We start from the raw sequence: 18,030 nt of genomic DNA, 5'->3' as shown, positions 1-18,030 counted from the left end.
GGGGATGCTCGGATGCAGCAGGCTCTGCCCCAGTGCTGATCCAAGCTGCAGGGATCAGGCAGAAACACTTTACCCCACATGAGCCTGTGTCCTAGGGTGACTTTATGATGCTTGTATCCCAAATTGTCTGTTCTGTTTGTGCTGTATATTGAGTTCTGTGCCTTTAAGATTCTGTGCCTTGGTTCTGAGAGTGAAGCAGAGAAAGAAGAAGCGCGCGGTTTGTTTTGAGAAACAGTGTTCACTCTCTGCATTCCTCCTTTGGTGTGTTCAGTGGAGGCAAGGACACCAGCAGGACAGAAATCTTCTTCTGCTCTTAGTTAGTTTTAGCTAGCTGAGACAGAAAAGCTCTCTGGACTGTTTTTTTCCTTTTTCTTGGGACTGTTTAAACCTGCTCTGGACTGAAAAACCCAGAGGAGTACTGAGAGCTGGCACCTGCAGCCTATGGGGGCCTGGACCTCCAGAGGGATGGATAAGGGACTGACTGAGTCGAGCTACACCCACACCAAGGACTTCTTCAATATTCCACCTCACTCCAGAACGGAAGGTTTTATTGTTTCACATTATTCATTCTTTATGCTTGTGGGCACTTTGTTTGTTAAATAAATAGTTTTTTCCACTTCTCTGAGGAGGTTCTTTCCCGGACCAGCTCAGCGGATGGGGCTGTTTGGGTTTTCTCCCCAGAGGGACCCTATTTGGGGGTTTTCTCCCAGATTTGCCCTAAACCAGGAGAGCCTGCCTGGCAGACTTCTCTGCCAAGTGTTTCTCCAGCGGCACCTTCATACCACAGGAGTCAGAGCTGGTGACACATGACTCAAACACGCGGCCGAGCGCTCTTAATCCCAGCAGCCGAGCCAGCAGAGCTCCCCTCTGTCCTCAGTTGCCCTTTTCTGGGCAGCTGCAGCTTTTCCTGGCACCTGAGTAGAAACCCTGTGGCTTTTACCTCATGTGCATGAGGTAAAACATGGATTTGGGCTTAGAGCCTTCCTGCATCGTGAAAGGGAAGGGTTCAGGTTTAGCAGTGTCCAGCTGCTAAGGTGGCATTGGGGATGCTTTTCAGAACCCAGAGACAGCAAGATCTCTTTTTCTGGTGATTTAAGACTCCTCCTCCAGCAGCACAGCCACAGTGCCCTCCAGCTGTACTTGCCCTTTCATACCCTGTCCCTTCCATGCATTTTAGGGCAGTGAGGGTGCTGCATGCCTGGCAGGGAGCTGCAGTGATGGAGAGGGAACCCAGAGCTTCCCCACACCCTACAAAAACCTCAAAAGCAAGAGGAAGGCCCTGTGTGTGGCACAGCTGCAGGCTCTGCCCTGGGCAGAGGACAGCACTTCACCTTACTCATGTTACAAGCAGTTACAGGAATTGAGACATTTCCTGGGTGGCTCTGGCCAAGCTCCCCCCCAGTTCTGTGTGGTGCTACACAGGACTTCAGGGAATCGTAGAAGAGAATCGCAGTATGGTTGTGGTTACAAGGCACCCTAAAGATTATCTCATTACAACCCAGTTGCTGTGGGCAGGGGCACCTTCCCCTAGAGCAGGTTGCTCCCAGCCCTCTCCAGCCTAGCCTTGAACATTTCCAGGGATGGGGAATCCACAGCTTCTCTGGGCAGCCTGTTCAGGTGGCAGTCTCAGCGACTTCAGCCAGCCCCTCTCTTCCCTATCACAACAAAATTTGCCAGACCTTGCTCATATCACACTCTGCTGCTCCACAGCACTGTCCCCTAGCACAGGCTGAGCCATTCCTAGGACCAAGCACCACTCAAATGAGTGAGACTGGAAAAGTCTCACCCTGCCTCCACAGAACCCTACATGGGTCTGTTGTTGGTATAAACCACAAGTCACTTCATGACTTTCTGGCACCCACAACTGGCATCATCAGGCAGCGAGTGGGACGGGCTGTACATGCATGAGAGCAAAACCACAGAGGGGTTAACCCTGCAGTGGGCTGGCAGAAAACCCACGGTACTGAGAGCTCTCAGAGTAGCCAGAGAGCCAGAGGCTGTGACTCATTGGGAGAGGCTGCTCAAAAATAGGGCTTTCAGCAAAGCCCACAGGAATTTCTGCAGGGAGATTCTTCCCCTAGAGACAGGCAAGGGAACTCACCTCACCTTTCCCATCGGGGAGCAGATCCAATGACTGCCCTGCCAGAAGAGGAATTCACTATTGTCCAGCTGGTTGTTTCCAGTCTGGCTAAAAATGGGATCACAGGAGACTAATTGCTTCACTGGAGGAAAAAAAAAAAAGAACCTGTCTGGAGTGATGGAATTATTTTGTAGACTGTTGTTGTTTGGGTTTGTTGCCATCCTGGCTTAACGAGCATTAATGACTTCAGATGGGGGGAGCAAAGCCATTAGGGAGAACATGATCCACACAGATACCTCTGGACCAGCACACATTTCTGTCCCAGCCAACCTCTACAGCCCTGATGGCATCCCTCCCTCCTCCAGCCCTTCAGAATGCGGGAAAGGTGGCTGAGAGCAAAGGGAAATGTTGATTTCCCCCCTTTAATCGGCCTGACTGGAAGTGCCAGCCTCCCTGCAGCTCAAATACTTGAGCATGTTAGCTATGCTCGGCAGCATCTCCAGAAAAACTGCTGTCCCTCCTCAGTGGCAGGGAAACAAAGGGAAATCATCCCAGAGGAGTGGCTGCTCCTGGCAGAAAGCAGCAAAGCCCAGAGCCTGTGAAATAAAGTTTGTTTTGTTTGTGGAAGCCACGCTGAATCTTCTGGGATTCATTCTGGTGTCTGGAGAGACAGAATGAAACCCAAAGCCAAGACAGGTAATTAATGTTGAAATTCCTCCTTACATAACAGCGCTGGGACAGACACTCACTTGGCCAGTGCTGTGCGTGGCTGTGCCAGCACAGCCCAAAGAGAGCCTGGGAGCAAACAGTGCCTGTGCTACACCCAGAGGCTCCAGGCACCCTTACAGACTGTGGGCTTCACGGAAATAGGGATCGTATGGGAATGATGTGCTTATTTCTATAACTCAACTCTACCGAAGGACACTTGTCTTTTAACTGTGTCCCCCAGGGAACAGGAGAACAACCTGAACGATCCCAATCCACAACCAGGTTCCCAGGAAGACACAGGCAGAGCAAAGACTTGGAAATATCAGGAGCTTCCCTGGAGAAGAGATGGAGAATTTCAGCATGAGGCTGGTTGTAAGAAAGTGAAGAGAAAGTAGGGAGGGCACTCAAGGAGTTGAACAGTGACTTCAATTACCCTGTCCTAGACATGGACAGGATGTGAGGTACTCAGTAGTCCATGCCACATTTAACTCAGGCACAGGCAACAGCCAGGCCTCCAAAGACCATCCTCTCTCTTCCACGTGTCCCCATTCCAATGTCAGCTTACTGGCAATATTTGGCATTCACTGCCTTGCTTCCTGGCCAGCAGGGACCCAGAGATGCCAGAGGCTGATGCTGGGAAGCAACATGCAACAGTTCTGGCAGGAACTTCTCCTGACTGTCCTGTGGCTTGGGAAAACTGTCAGTCCTGAAGGACCCCAAGGCAGCTCTGAGTGGAGATGATGAGGGGCAGTAAATAGGGCAGGCTGCAAGATAGTTTCCCATTAATTTTATCACACCAAATAGCTGTCCTTCCCCCCGGGCTATCCCTGTCAGGGCAGTCACCAGTTGGAGTGAGCAGGGCAATTTCACAAGATCAAAAGAGTGTAGGGGGATCTGTGACATAGAGACTTTCCATGCATGAATCCAACTTCAGCCCACTCAAGCCACAGATGACCTGTGGTTTTAGGGGTTTGAAAGCCGGTTTCCCTTTGCTCTGGCTCATTTCCAAAACCTCATGATTTCCAAGAAGCAGCAGAGTTTGGTATTGCCTTTTTTGAAAGCAGACAGGGAACTATGTTTCAAGTGGCTCAGTCACTGATAAAAAGATATTTATTTAACAGATATAGTGCCACAAAGGCTTATTTGGGCATTTTCTCTTTGTGTGATGATAGGAGAAAAAAACATCCATTCAGGTGGGAGTTCCACCAGTCCCATCTCAAACCCACCATCAGCAGATCAGCTGCCATCTATGGGCCACCCCAACTTCAAAATTAACTCTGCAGTGTGAGACATGAACTGACTGCCTGAACCTCCCCTGGGCTTGCTGCATCCCAAGCAGCACAAAGGACACTGAGAGCTGTCACCCTCCTGTGGGGCTGGCCCTGGCTCTAAAGAGACCCCAGCAGGAGCAGGACTGGCAGACCCAGCTCTGGCTCCACGTTCTGTGCTGCTTCTGACCTTCCCAGTGGGTGGACTATCTCTTTGGGAGCTTGGCCAGCTGGCAGGAGTCACAGCTTCTCCTTGGCTTTCTCATTTATTAAGGCTGGACAGAGCAGCAAGAAGCAGGAGACAGCTGCCGAAGTTTTTGCTCCCTCTGTGCTCAACAGGGTCTGAAGGTAGAAATTCTGGCTTGTTTGGGCATCAAGTTTCAAGCTACTGCTTAAAATGTATGAGAAATTATATGAGTAATACTGGAATGGGGAGCTCCGGCTAGGAAGAATGGCTATAAAGTAAAAGAAAAAAAAAAAAAAAAAAAGAGAAAGTGCAGGAAATGTCAAAGGTTACATGAAGTTGTTAAGATCGTGTCAAAATCCCCAATGCATAGATAAGCACACAATTCCTCAACTTATGGTTAAGATATACTGACAAATAAAAATACAAAGCACAGTAATTCAGCTGTTAGGCATGAGTCAACAAGGACATGGAACCCTGCTACATCTTCATGCCCAGGTAAATGTCAAAAGGAACGTAACAGGATCCAGAGAAGGGAGGAGAAAACCCAAAGCCTGCTTGCTAAATGTCACACACCAGCTCAGGCTCTTAGCACAAGTGCCACAGAGTCTGGACACTGGGACACAGGGCAGCCTCGCTACCACAGCCCACTGGAATGTCCTTGGAGAGTCTGAAGGGAGCACTTCTTACTGCTCCTGCTGCCACACAGATTTGCACATGGCATAATGTCCCCCTTGCACAGCTCACCCTGCTTTTCCCAGTTTACCCCTCCTCCATCCCCCTTCCTTTTCCAGCACAACAACCAAAGATGGCATGACCCACTCGGGCCATGACAAAAATGCTTCAGGCCAGAAATGCTTCAGATGTGGATGCACACATCCTATTGGAGAGACTTAGCTGTGGCAGTACGCCTGGATCAGGGATTTAGCTAGTAAATAACCTCTCCCACTTGGAAGTAATTTTCTTGATTCATGAGCACTCCCCTGCCATGCTGCCGAGAGATTTGTGAAAGCAGCTCTGGATGTTAATAATAAATCGTGCTTGTGAAACTTTAATTGATTCAAAAGGAATCAGCCCAGAGTGTGGAGGATCTCCGTGGTTTTGAATATATCTTTTGTACAATACACATTTGTACATGGTTGAGACTTGAAGGCTTGCTCCCCTTCCCATTGTTGTCAGCTGGAATACTGCCACTGCTTCAGTGGAGTAATAACCAGGTAATACAATTCCAAGATTAAATTGTGCCCTCAGGTACAGCCTCATAAAAGGGGAGGTTCTCCATCCCATTAACAGCAAAGGTGCCATGACTCAGAGGCCAAATGATGAGCAATGCTTTCCCCCTGCTCCATGAGAATGGGCCCCATAAACAGCACCCTAGCCTGCCCAGCAGCAAAGGACATGCCCCAGCACCAGTTCAGCTGGCACACAGAGGGCAGAAACAAAGCTGTGCCCACCATCCTGCCCAGGGTACCACTGGCAGAAGAGGGAATTCTCTCCCACAGAAATTCTGAATTGTGAAACACTTATTACTGCAGCACTACCCTGTCATAGTTGAAATTTTCCATTGTGTTATTATTTTTAGTTTATATTTGTATCATTACAGGCAACTCTGAACCAAAATCTATAGACAAGGTATCACAGTGATGCACCATTGATATTAAAAGTTGCTGGACAGCTTTACAAAATTCCTCTGCTTGCATAAAAGCAGAATAACCCACCTGCTCCCTGGCATAAAGAACAAGATCTAAACATTGGGATTATTGACCAAGGAAACATCAGGTGCCAATCTTGCTACAGCTAAAGGAGTAAGTCAAATTCTCCCTGGCCTGTTGCTGCAGGCCAAATATTTCAACACAGAGTCTCTCATTGTGTCCTTCACAAATACAGCAACTTCACTCACTGCAACACGTTGTCATGCAAGAAATCTTCCATTTCAGCAAGTCAGAGGAGCAGATGCAACAGCGTTTTGTCAGCATAATCCTTCTTTCGAGAAGTTGTACAAAACATTTATTAAGGTTGACAGAGAGACCTTTTCCCCAGCTATATATATCAGCCTCCCTAGTGCCAACCCAGGGCTCATGTTCTCTGAGAGTGACACTGAAAGCTTCCTCGTTTTGAGATGGGTACCAAGATCAATAAAATTACTGGATTAATGCTGGGCAGTTCTGGAGATCTCAGAGCGAATGTTTTTAAAATTCATGAAATCATATACCTGAATGCCCTTGGTATCAGGGAACATGTTGAAAGTCAGATGAGCAGTTCTGGTTAAAAACATAACAGTAATATTTAGGGGCAGTTTTTAGAAATACATTTTAAGTAACATAGAATATATTTTAGTTTGTATGCTTTCTCCCTCTGGTGACCTTTATGCCTTTAAAACAGAATGAAGAGAGTAAGAAAGAGAGAAAACCAGTATTTTTGTAGAAAAGTTGCTTAGTTTTAAAAGTTCTAATCTAAATATTCCCCGGTGCTCTGCGACTTAGACATTGAGCCTAATTCTGGCTTCTAAGTCTCCTTTCTTTGTGAACTTGTCTGTAATTGTTACACATAGCTATTTCTTAATTGCATCTGCATGCTCTTTAATTGTGAAATGCCTCCACGAGGATGCATTAGTCACAAAAGGAATGCCAGAACACAAGTCACATCTAATCACTTATCCCCTCCACAGATGAGCAGCACTGCTTATTTTTATTGCACCAGCATCAGAATTCTCAAACACCACTGAGCTCTCCTTGCAACCATTCACTAAATGAGTCTATGCCTGTAAGAGTTCACATGTTTTTATATCCAAATACAGCAGCTACACCAAAAAAGAGTGAAAGTATGAGAGACTGGCATGGAGGCAAAGGTTCTCCAGCCTTGGGGCAGGTGGATGAACTACACAAACTCTTGAGGCCCCTTCGAGCCAGGTTTTTTAATGATTTATACAAACTCATTATGTGCAGGGTTTGCAGGTTTCAAATCAGTCCCTTTAAATAACCATAAAGGAAAAGTAGACACTAGCAGAGCCAACAGCTTCTGTAGGCTATTCAGTAGTCCTTAGTCATGTGGAAAGTTCCACCAAAGTTCACAGACGATATACAGTGGAGTCAATGGGGCACAGAGATCTGATATGTGGATCTCAAAACAGGACTGCTCTTAGTAAGCATAACTGTAAATCAGGACTAAACTGTCCTGCACTCTGACTGATTAAACATGACACGGAAACGTGAGAGGCTGGGTCGGTTTTTTTTTTTTTTCCCTCTCTGCACTTTCCATTTGATCAAGTGCAGAGAAACAACCCTTTAAGCACTGCATGCCAGAGGCTGCAAAAGAGCCCATCTCACCAGCGTGCAACAACCACATCTGAGTGGAAAACTCTGTGCAAGATGCACTGTCTAGAAGCACAAACCAGTCTGCACGAGCTGTTGACTGTCAGATAAGATCGCCACAGACATCACCACACTCTTGACCCTCAGAGAGATCCCTTTATGTTTTCTAAAGCTGGATGAAGCGTTTCCAGAGACTCCAGCATGAAAATTCCTCTTCTACACTAAGCAGTTGTTGTAGGGATGGGACTGCTGGTGGCCTATTCTGTACCAGTTTGCAGCTTTTAGCTGATTTGCTTCACTCATTCACCAAATAATCAGCTTATATTTCATCCCTTCTGCTGCTCTCAGAGCACAGCACATCCTTCATTTTGCTCTGGTTACATTTATATCCACTCTGGTCTTTGGGGCCCCAACCCCACACAGCACCAAGCCTTGGAGCTCTCCCAAATAAAGTTCTTGAAGTGCCAGCAAGCAGATCCCACAGCTGAGGTTATGGAGAATCACACCCATTCTGGCACTGGTTGAGCTGTTTCCCACCCTTTCCTCAGATGCAAACAGCTCTGCCCACACAGCTGAATCCATGGGGAAGAGAGGCATAAAATACATCAAACCAGCAAAGATTACCTACAGAGGCATCAGCTGCAGCATATTCAAACAAAAACTTTCACTGAGCAATAAAACAGTTTGGGTTGGAAGGCACCTGAAACACCATCTCATTCCAACCCCCTGCCACGGGCAGAGACACCTTCCCTGTCCAACCTGCCTCTGAACACTTCCAGGGATCGGGCACCCACAGCTTCTTTGGGTCTCAGCCCCCTCACAGTAAAGAATTTCTTTTTAATATCTAACTTCAATCTACCCTTCTTCAGCTTAAAGCCATTCTCCCTTGTCTTATCACTGCATACCCTTGCAAAAAGTCTCTCTCCAGCATTCTTGTAGACCTGTCTTAGATATTAGAAGGCTGCTATCAGGTCTCCAGGCTGCTGTAAGGTCTTTCTCTTTCAGAAAAGCTTAAAAACACCTCATTGAACCAAAGGCTTATCTGTGTTTGCCAAGAAAACAAAGCTATGCATAGCACCTAAGCAAACCACCAGTAATCCCTGGATAGCCCCCCAGCCAGCCAGTTTGCCTTGCAGAGCACTGCTGCTATCAGCCACAGATCCAGTTCAACCGCTCCTTTACCTCCTTGGGGAAAGCCCCTTGACTTCAGGGGAAACAAGATCTGGCTCCAGATGTGAAAAAGGGCATGAGATGAGAATAAACAAAATCACCAGTTGCAAAAAAAAAACCCACCATCAAACAAAAAAACAACAAACAAAAGCCAGCACAGAGTGAAGATGAGGAATCCCATGTCTACACTGTCTTGACCCATTGAAAAAGCAAACAGCACACTAATAGAAGTTGCTCTGTTAACAGTGGCTGTATGTAATTAGGAAAGGCATTCAGCTTCTGTTTTCAGCACATAATTTTTAATTGATTTTGCTGAAAGAAACTTTAGTGTTGTTTCAGTTAACAGGAGTCTTTCCAGCAAAACTGGTCTCTGTAAAAGGCTTATGTAAAGCTTCCTTCGAGTGTCACAGACTCATTGTTTGAATTGGCAGGGAATTAACCTGTTGCAAAAAGCTCATTCCCTATAAAAGCCAACAGTCATGAGACACACAGCTGAAGACCTGATGGGTCTCCTCCACCAAGGAATAGATGATTTCAGAGACTGGCCAGTATCCAGCAATCTTTCCAGATCCCAGAGGAGAAAGTTTTTCCCTGTCGAAAGAAGTCCCCCACACACTAAGAAGATGCTCTCAGGTAACACACAGAGGAGTCAACACTGCCTGTTAACATGCTTATCTTACTTTGCCCAAGAGCTGGAGCTCAGCCCCAAGGCCAGACCATGTTCTCATCTGGATAATTGCATAATTATCTTTTGCCTTCCAAAAGGACTATGCATCCTATTAAACACCATCGAGTCACACGACCAACACCAGAGCACAGGGATTCTTTGCACAAGCAGGTCTTTGCTGGTCTTTGACCAGCACAAGCCCTCAGGATAAAAACAAGGTTCTTCAGCCAGCCAATAACCAGTCCTTGTCACCAGCCTTTTAGGTCCTCTGGCTCCTGCTCAGCTACATTGTCTCCAGCAGTGAGCTGGGGCATGGAGATTTCCTGTTGCCCAACTCTACACCTCAGGCTGCCAAACCACCACTGAAGTACAGGGTGCAGAGCTGACACTGTGTCCTGCATGCTGCATCACCTCTGCAGGTAGTGGAGGTGTGTTCTGGAAAGAGATCCTCTCAGCCCAGGCATCCTGCCAGCAAGACATATTTGCAGAGAGAGAAAAAGGTTTGTCATAAAAATTAAGGCTGTGCCACTAGGCTGGGCTGATTGTTGCCTTTAGAAAGTTCTTACTGTATTTTACTGTAAACCTCAAATCCAACCCCACAACAACCAAATTTAAGGAAATACTTGCATTTGCCCTCAATACTCAAGTAGGGGACCTTGGCATGTGGATCCACCCACTCCCAAAGCTGTACCTCAGCCTATGCCAAGGGCTGGATTTGAGGGCATCAGGGCAGACCAGACATTTTTACAGTAGTGCTACACAGAAGGAAAAGTCCTGCTTTTAAAATAAACCCTTACAGTCATCCATTATCTCTTTGCTTTTTATCAGACTGTGAGTGGAGCAGCTCCCTCGTACTGAGTAAAGCCACTGTGCAACCCAATTCTGCTCAGATATGCTGCTTTGTTTTGTTTCTGGCATGCACAGAAGCCAAAATATGCTTCCCCTACCCTGGGAACTGCTGAACTGGAAAGTGAAAGTCGGCAAGAGCTGCCTCAAGAAAAATAGCACATACAGACATTAGAACAAATGATAAACCAACCTACCTATCTGCAACAGAGCCCAGTACAGCAATTTCCTCTAGAAATAATCTTAGAGAAAGCAGCAGTGCACAAATATTGCCCTGTGAGCAAAGATTTTATTTACAACAACCATGATTATTACCTAACATTTTCCTGGCAGCATCTAGCATGAGCTGATCCCAAATATGTGCCTGTCCTACTCCTCTGTGGTTAAGGGTGAACAATTCACTGTTATGTGACATGTAAAAATATTGTTTTCATATCTGGATGCATTCCCCTGTATGATGAGATAAGGAACCTCACTGTACTTGCTGATTCTTTTTTCAGGAAGCAACTATAAATAGGTGCTGCTAGGTTGACAGCTAAACCTCAGCTCAGGCAAAGACAGACCTTTCCTTGATAAGGCCAGGAAGTCATCTCTCCTTTGTAGTGATGTAAATGGAGAGAAAATATAAAGTTTTTTTGAAACTGAAAGCTCTCTTTTAAAGAGCCCCAAATACATAAAATGTACGTTTATGGGACTCCTATTCTGGCCACAGTTCAGTAACAAAAAAGGAGTTTCCTCAAAATGAGGAGCAAACTTGCTTAAAATTTCATCTGAATCATGAAAACCATCCCATGAGAGGGCCAATCCAGCTGTAAGCCCAGTTTTAAAGTTAAAAATCACATATAGCCAAAATGCATCATCTGCCTCAGAACCCCATTCTCAGGGACTTAGAGTAGCAACTGCAAAATTATTGCTCTACAGCTATTTCAAGTTGCTTGTGTGTGGCTGAAAAAGGAATCAATGGACACCTGATTTTAGCAGCCACCAGCACCATCCTGCCAGGCCACAATGACAAGTTTCAGCAACTTCTTGATAAACTTTTAGTGCTGTCTCTCAGACCTCTCCAGCATTTCAAAGAAGAGAAAACGCAGCTTTTGGCAGTACTTGTGGCAAATGCAACTTGACTTACCAGGAGAACACTCATTGCACTGGTAAATGCAGATTTTTTCCTGAACTGCCCAGTCTTGAAGAGGGGAGGGAAAAATACATTTAAGTTAAGCCCAGAAGAAAAACAAAAGTCACAGAGTATTCAAGGCCAGCAACTCTCTTCCTCCACTGACCCTGGAAACCCAGAAAGAAGACACCTTGAAAAGCTTGTGGTAAAACCCTTTCTGGTCAGGCTATTTCTGGTGTCTCTGTCTCTTGCTCTCTAAGCAAGCACTCACATTCTTATCACAAAATCTGATCCAAACTCTCTTACACAAGTGCAATGACTCCATTCTGAATATCCCCTTCCATCCTGCATGCTCCCTCCCAGAGCCTGGTGTTTGTGACCTGACAGGAGCAACCTCAGCTCAGTACAGCCCCAGCCAGCAGCTCTCTCCTCTTACATCTTCTAGAACCCCAACTAATTATAAAAAACCAAGTCACCCACCCCCCTGCAGATCTGCCCTGTGCAGCTGAAGCTACCTGACTCCACAACCAGTTTCTCAACAAGATCAAAGCCTGTGCAGTTGTTCGAGGAGCTTTCCAGTCACTCCTCCAATTTCTATCATGAATTACAGCAGCACTTGAAGAGTGCCAAAACCCAGAGGGATCAGTTACTCCTGCCCTGTGACAGGCAGCAGACTGGGGGTGGCAGGATGAGCTGTAAGCACAAGGCATTACATTATGCACAGACCCAGTTTTGGTGCTGACAATGACTACTGGATGCCACTGTTTTAAGGATAATGTCATTTGCGTAATTATCTGGCAGGGTCTCTCCTCAGCAGCTGGCATTATTCACAAGGGAAGAATTAGACTGAAATCCAGCTGTAGAGTAAGGAGATTTGCTATTCTATACAGACAATCACTCTGCTTTAGGAGTCTGATACACAGGGCATATATCACTAGTCATCTTCAGGTTCTCAGGACATGGAGGATATTAAAATGACACTCCTTCTCTATTTTACTGTGCCATATATATCACATGAGTTCATACTTAAAAATATTTTAATATTCTCTGTCCTCACCTGACCATCTGTTTCTTACTGGAGCTCAAGTTAGGAAGAGACAGAGAAGCTGCTTTTACTTGACTGATCCTATCATCCTCCCGTGAGATAGAAAAGTGCCCCTTGCACAGTCCCCAGCCCTTTGGCCACTTTAGCCCTCAGCTATTCTGGTTTTCATGAGTTCAAACCTGAGTTTATCTGTCACGGAAGGATGTCCTACTGACTGGGTTAAACTATGTAAAGTCTCAAATCAGATGACATTTGGTCCAACCCACAGAAATGGCATTAACAGAGCTGGACTGGGATTGGAACTGGTCCCATCCTGCACCCAGCTCTGGATCCCAGCAGTGCAACTGTAACCAAGCAGCAAAAGAGAGAGACTCGACATTATTCTTTGCAATGCTGGCATGTCACAAGTGGTACTGAGCAGGGCCACAGCAGACCATGCTCAAAAATATGTGCTTTGCTGCTGGATTCCAGGTAACAGCATTCCAAAGAAAACAACAGCCTGTTCCTCCTCTCCAGTGCTCTGGGCACAAGGATGCCAGAGGTGTTCTGTGAAGTATGGCAGAGAGAAACCTTTCTGTACAACCAGACTGCCTCAGTGCTGACACCTCCCTGCTCCTGCTGTCCTGCTCCATCCCAGAAGAGGCCTTGCTCTGCCTCTGGAGCATGAGGGAGGATGCTGGTCAAGTGGTGATGCTGGTCCAGGGAAGGCTCTGCACGACAGCCTGGCTCTGATCCATGCTGGCTGCTCTATGCCTTTATGCTTGAGCTGGCAGGGGAGCACTTCAGCAGCACAGAAAGGAAAAAAATATAACCAAACTGCCCCCCTGAGTACAGAAAGAAATGACAAATAACAAAGGAGAGCTATGTATGGGAAACGGTTTCCTGAGAACAGCCTTGAGACCTTGAGTGGAGGCTGATGCATGGAGGCAACAATGCTCCAATCCTGCTGCAAACACAAAGATGCCAGACATGGACAGGAAGGAAAAACTCCTGCTGTAGGACCATGGCAGGAATTGAAACACTTTTAGTGGCTGAGATGAGAGGCGTTGAGCAGGTATGTGAAATAGATAGGGTGTAAACCCAGTAACTACTGCAGGGAAGCAGAGGGTTTGGTGTGACCAGCACGCATTAGCCTTGAAATAACATGGCACACTGTAGCAAAAGCAACAGATCCCTACATTCACCTCACAGAAAATCTGGGAAGGTTTCACTTAATGCCTGCCCAGAAATTTCACTCCCTCCTGGAAAGTAGCACATCCTGGCCAATGTGCAGGGGGAACGTGGGGGGTACTGCGATCCCAGCTGACAACTCGTTCCTGGTGTGGGCAGCAAGTGACACTTTTTTACTCAAGAACACTCCAGCTCTCACCTCAGCTGTGAGGTTCAGACTGAGGGAAGCAATGAACGCAGAGCTCACCGGTAAATGATGCCTCTCCCATGGAGAAACATGAGGGCTGAAATAATTTCTGCAGCGTAGAACCGCGCCCGATCCTCGTCGAAGCGCCGCGACTTCTGGATGTGGAACATCAAGTCCCCGCCGTTGACAAACTCCATCACGAAGAACAGGCGATCCTACACACAAAGGCAAACACAACAAACATCAACAGCATTAATCACATCCTCGCTCAGGCTTGGAAAAGTCTCAGTAAAACCATTATCTCCCAAACAAAAACAGATGAAGTAAGCGTGAGATGGTGCGTGGGGGGAAAGGCAAATGATTTTTTTTCAGGGAAAATTAAATCAAGAGCAGGAAGACCTGTTAGTACTTCCTTGCCCTGCACTCCTCCCAAAAAGTTTTGACCTCAGTTGTGAAATGAATTATTGCTCACACATGGATTGGGCATGTTGGTAAGTGTGTGCTCATGAGTAATCAGCTCCCATTGGGTTTCTCTGAATTATCCTTAGCCTCAATCAGCAGGGAATGATACCCCTTCACCAGTACTCTCTGAGCTGAGTGGCACAAGAGAAAGCTGCAAAATATCCCCAGTAAACACCTCAGATCTCTGGGGAAAGCTGCTCCATAACACAATGAACATAACCAGACTGCAGCTTCACCAAAACAGCACAACATTGTCTCAAGGATATCCCAACATTATTTCTGGAGAACGTGGGCTGTTTTCCAGGATGGGATTTCCTGCCATACACTTGCATGACAGCTGCTTTTTGGGCCCTCAGGTTCCAGCTTTCCTCTAATTAACCTGCAAACACCTCTGGGCAATAGAGGAACTGATAAGGATGAAGTTTAAAAAAAAGTTTCTGCTGAGCAGAAAAGCAACTTGTTTGATAAAGCTCAGCTCATTAACCACAGCTATTGGTCTCTGAGGTTTCTTTTTTGGCTTTGTTATGGCCTTTGCAAAAGCCTACAGATAGGGAGGCACTTGCTTAAGCTGTGTGCTCAGCAGTGAGTAGGGGTTTTGCATGTGTTCACTTGATTGTGAGAGGAAGGACACAGAGGTTTGGCACAAAAATAAACCCTGGAATTGTTGCAGTAGAGTTCAAAAATTTCTCTCAGCAATTGTTTCAGGACTTACGGTATTTATTGTTTCAATTTTTCTCTGAATATCAGGAACAAGCAGTTTGGAAAACAGGCATAGAATTCAACTGAGATCAGGCAGGCTTTTAATGGTAATATTTGCCCTTCTTTCCCACAAGCCTCTTCCCAGGTCTGATGTTAATTATCTACAAGCTACTTTTAAACCCTCTCTAGGTTTAAGAGGATAAGCATTGTCGTGCTCCACTTTCTGGCAGCCAGCCAGCTTGAAATGACTACTGGTATTAACATCTTGAGATGCACACAGCAGAAGAAAAACAACCAGAAATTCCTCCATTTCTCAATGGACATGAGCAGGAAAGCAAATGGCTTGTAACACATGAGGACAGCTTGCTTTGCACAGGCAACCTGGGCTCTGCCCAACAGCTCCTTCTGAGCTCCTTCTATGATCATTAAATCACAGAATCATCTGGATTGGAAAAGACCTTTAGAGACCATCAAGCACTTACCCAACTTTGCCAAGCCCACCACTAAACCATGTCCCCAAGTGCCACCCATCTACACATCTTTTAAATATGTCCAGTGATGGTGACTCCACCACTGCCCTAGGCAGACTGTTCCAGGCAGCTTGATCACCCTTTCAGTGAACAAATTGTTCCTAATATCCGATCTAAACCTCCCCTGCTGCAAGTTCAGACCATTTCCTCTTGTCCTGTCCCTTGTTCCCTTGGAGCAGAGCCTGACTCCCACCTGGGTCCACCCTCCTGTCAGGGAGAGAAGGTCCCTCCCAAGCCTCCTCTTCCCCAGTCTAAGCCTCTCCAGCTCCCTCAGCTGCTCCTCATCAGACTTGTGCTCCAAACCCTTCCCCAGCTCTGCTGTCTTTCCCTGGACACACTCCAGCACCTCCCTGTCTTCCTTGCAGTGAGGGTCCTAAACTGAAAGCAGCATTTGAGGTGCAGCCTCCCCACTGCTCCCAGCACTACTGCAGCACCAAGGCCATGTGCTGAATGCTATCTCCAGTTCATATAAACAACATCAGCACATTGTTTATCTTTATGGGAGGGCACTGAAAGACACCCGAGATGGCTTGTCTAGGCAGCAGTCTGAGCCAGAGCAGCACCAACTGTGCACCAGCCTTGGCTCTTCAGCCCACATCAGCCCTCTAATGCTACATCTATCAGGAATGGTGTGGCCAGGAGGAGCAGGGAGGTCATTCTTCCCCTGTACTCAGCACTGGTGAGGCCACACCTCCAGTGCTGAGTCCAGTTCTGGCCCCCCAGTTTAGGAAAGACATTGAGACCCTTGAGCACATCCAGGAGGAGGCAACAAGGCTGGTGAAGGGCTAGGAACACAAACCCTGTGAGGAATGACTGAGGGAGCTGGGGGTGTTTAGCTTGGAGAAAAGGAGACTCAGGGGTGACCTTATCATTCTACAGCTTCCTAAAAGGTGGCTGTCATCAGGTGGAGTTGGTCTCTTTCTCCAGGCAGCAAATGACAGAACAAGAGGACACAATCTTCAGCTGCATCAAGAGAAACACAGTCTGAATATTAGGAAAAAGTTTTTTACAGAAAGAGTAATAAAGTATTGGAATGGTCTGCCTGGGGAGGTGGTGGATTCACCATCCCTGGATGTGTTTAAACAAAGACTGGATGTGGCAGTAGGTGTCATGGTTTAGTTGAGGTTAGGGTTGGGTTGGACCTGATGATCTTGGAGGTCTCTTCCAACCTAATGATTCTGTAATTCTGTGATCTTCACTACAGGTGTTTAAACTCAGTCTGGCTGTGCTGTGCCTGCCTGTTCCTCCAGCTGCAGCACAGGTATCACCTCTGCCTCGCCAGTCGGGCTGGCTTTTAAATCTCCTTGTTATTCTTTCCCACCTCTTTCCTTGCTGATCTCTCGACATAACACATGCTTATCTAGCCCAGCTTGTCCAGGCATCTCCTCAAGCCCATACTTAAAAAGAAATCCCTCTTGCCAGATCCTCAACAGGAAGTAATTTAATTTACCAGCAGCCTGGTGAGGGATGGTATGTGTATTTATATAAGTGATACATATGCTTGTATAAACATCCATGCACTTAGGTGAACACTGGGATTTTCTACTCTTTCCTTAAAGGTGACCTTCAGGGAAACAAAATTAACACTTTCTATCTTAAAACACATATTCCAGCTTCTCTAGAGCAGGCAAAACTCCACAGCCCACCTCAGACTTCTGCTTGTCTTTACTATGATGCTTACAGAAAGACACTATTCTTTGCTCAAACATTCAGGTAGGCACCAAAACAGCTGATTTTAAAATTCACAACACTGCTGCCATGGAATTAGCAGCTTTTTACTAAAAACTGCTTTTGCTTCAGACTAACTGCAAAATTGAGCAAGTCTAACTGCACATGTTACATGGTCACACCCACCCATGGGCTCATTTCACTGGTCAAGCATAGATACAGAATTTTGGGTTACTTCATCTTTTTTTTTTTTTTTTTTCCTTTCAATTTATTTTAAGGAGGTCCAACTTATTGTCTGCCCAGTTTCCTAACACTTAGAAATCCCATAGGGCTGCTGAAGAAAAGAGCAGGATGGATATTACAACTGGTTTACAATGCAGCACTTGTGCACTGGTCTGCTACATGCCTGGCAAAACACATTTGGAAAATCAGCACTAATGACCATCCTTTGGGGAAAAGCATCTAAAAGCCAGGCAAGGCCTTCCCTTTTTACTCTTAGGGAAGACCATCAGCTTGAAAAACCACAAAGACCAACCACTCTCCCAGGAATCATTAAGAAATAAAATAAACTATAAGTTTATTTATATATATATATATATATATATATATTTATATATATAATATATATGTTATATATAAAAATAAGTTTAACTATATAAATAAAATAAACAAGTTGTATCCTATTAAAAAAAAAGGAGGGGAAGGAAAGAGGGGGAAGAAAAAGAGGGGGAAAGAAGGAGGGAGTTGGAGGCAAGTGGGAGAAGAGGGGAGAAGAGAGGGGAGAAGAGAGGGGAGAAGAGAGGAGAGAAGAGGGAGGGAGATGAACAGAAAAACAGAAAAAAAGAAGGCAATTTGCAGCCAGAAGAGTAAGACTGAGTAAACAACTTAAGAAGGAGGGCCAGGAAAAGTAAATCTTAGAAC

General features: G+C 46.1%; 1 protein-coding gene across 1 annotated transcript in view; it reads right to left on the bottom strand.

Annotated features, from left to right (window-relative positions):
• The window catches only part of PRKCH (protein kinase C eta), a gene marked incomplete at its 5' end in the record, with an annotated part of 114,713 nt that overhangs the window by 31,327 nt on the left and 65,356 nt on the right, over positions 1-18,030 (bottom strand). The window contains one exon of the mRNA XM_083862663.1: positions 13,811-13,965. Coding sequence (XP_083718789.1) covers positions 13,811-13,965 — 155 coding nt within the window. The remainder of the gene's footprint in view (positions 1-13,810; positions 13,966-18,030) is intronic.

Source organism: Zosterops lateralis, assembly GCF_965231275.1.
Source record: "Zosterops lateralis genome assembly, chromosome: 6".
Classification (NCBI taxonomy): domain Eukaryota; kingdom Metazoa; phylum Chordata; class Aves; order Passeriformes; family Zosteropidae; genus Zosterops; species Zosterops lateralis.
Note: the sequence above shows the minus strand (reverse complement) of the source record. Positions and strands in the feature narration are given on the sequence as shown.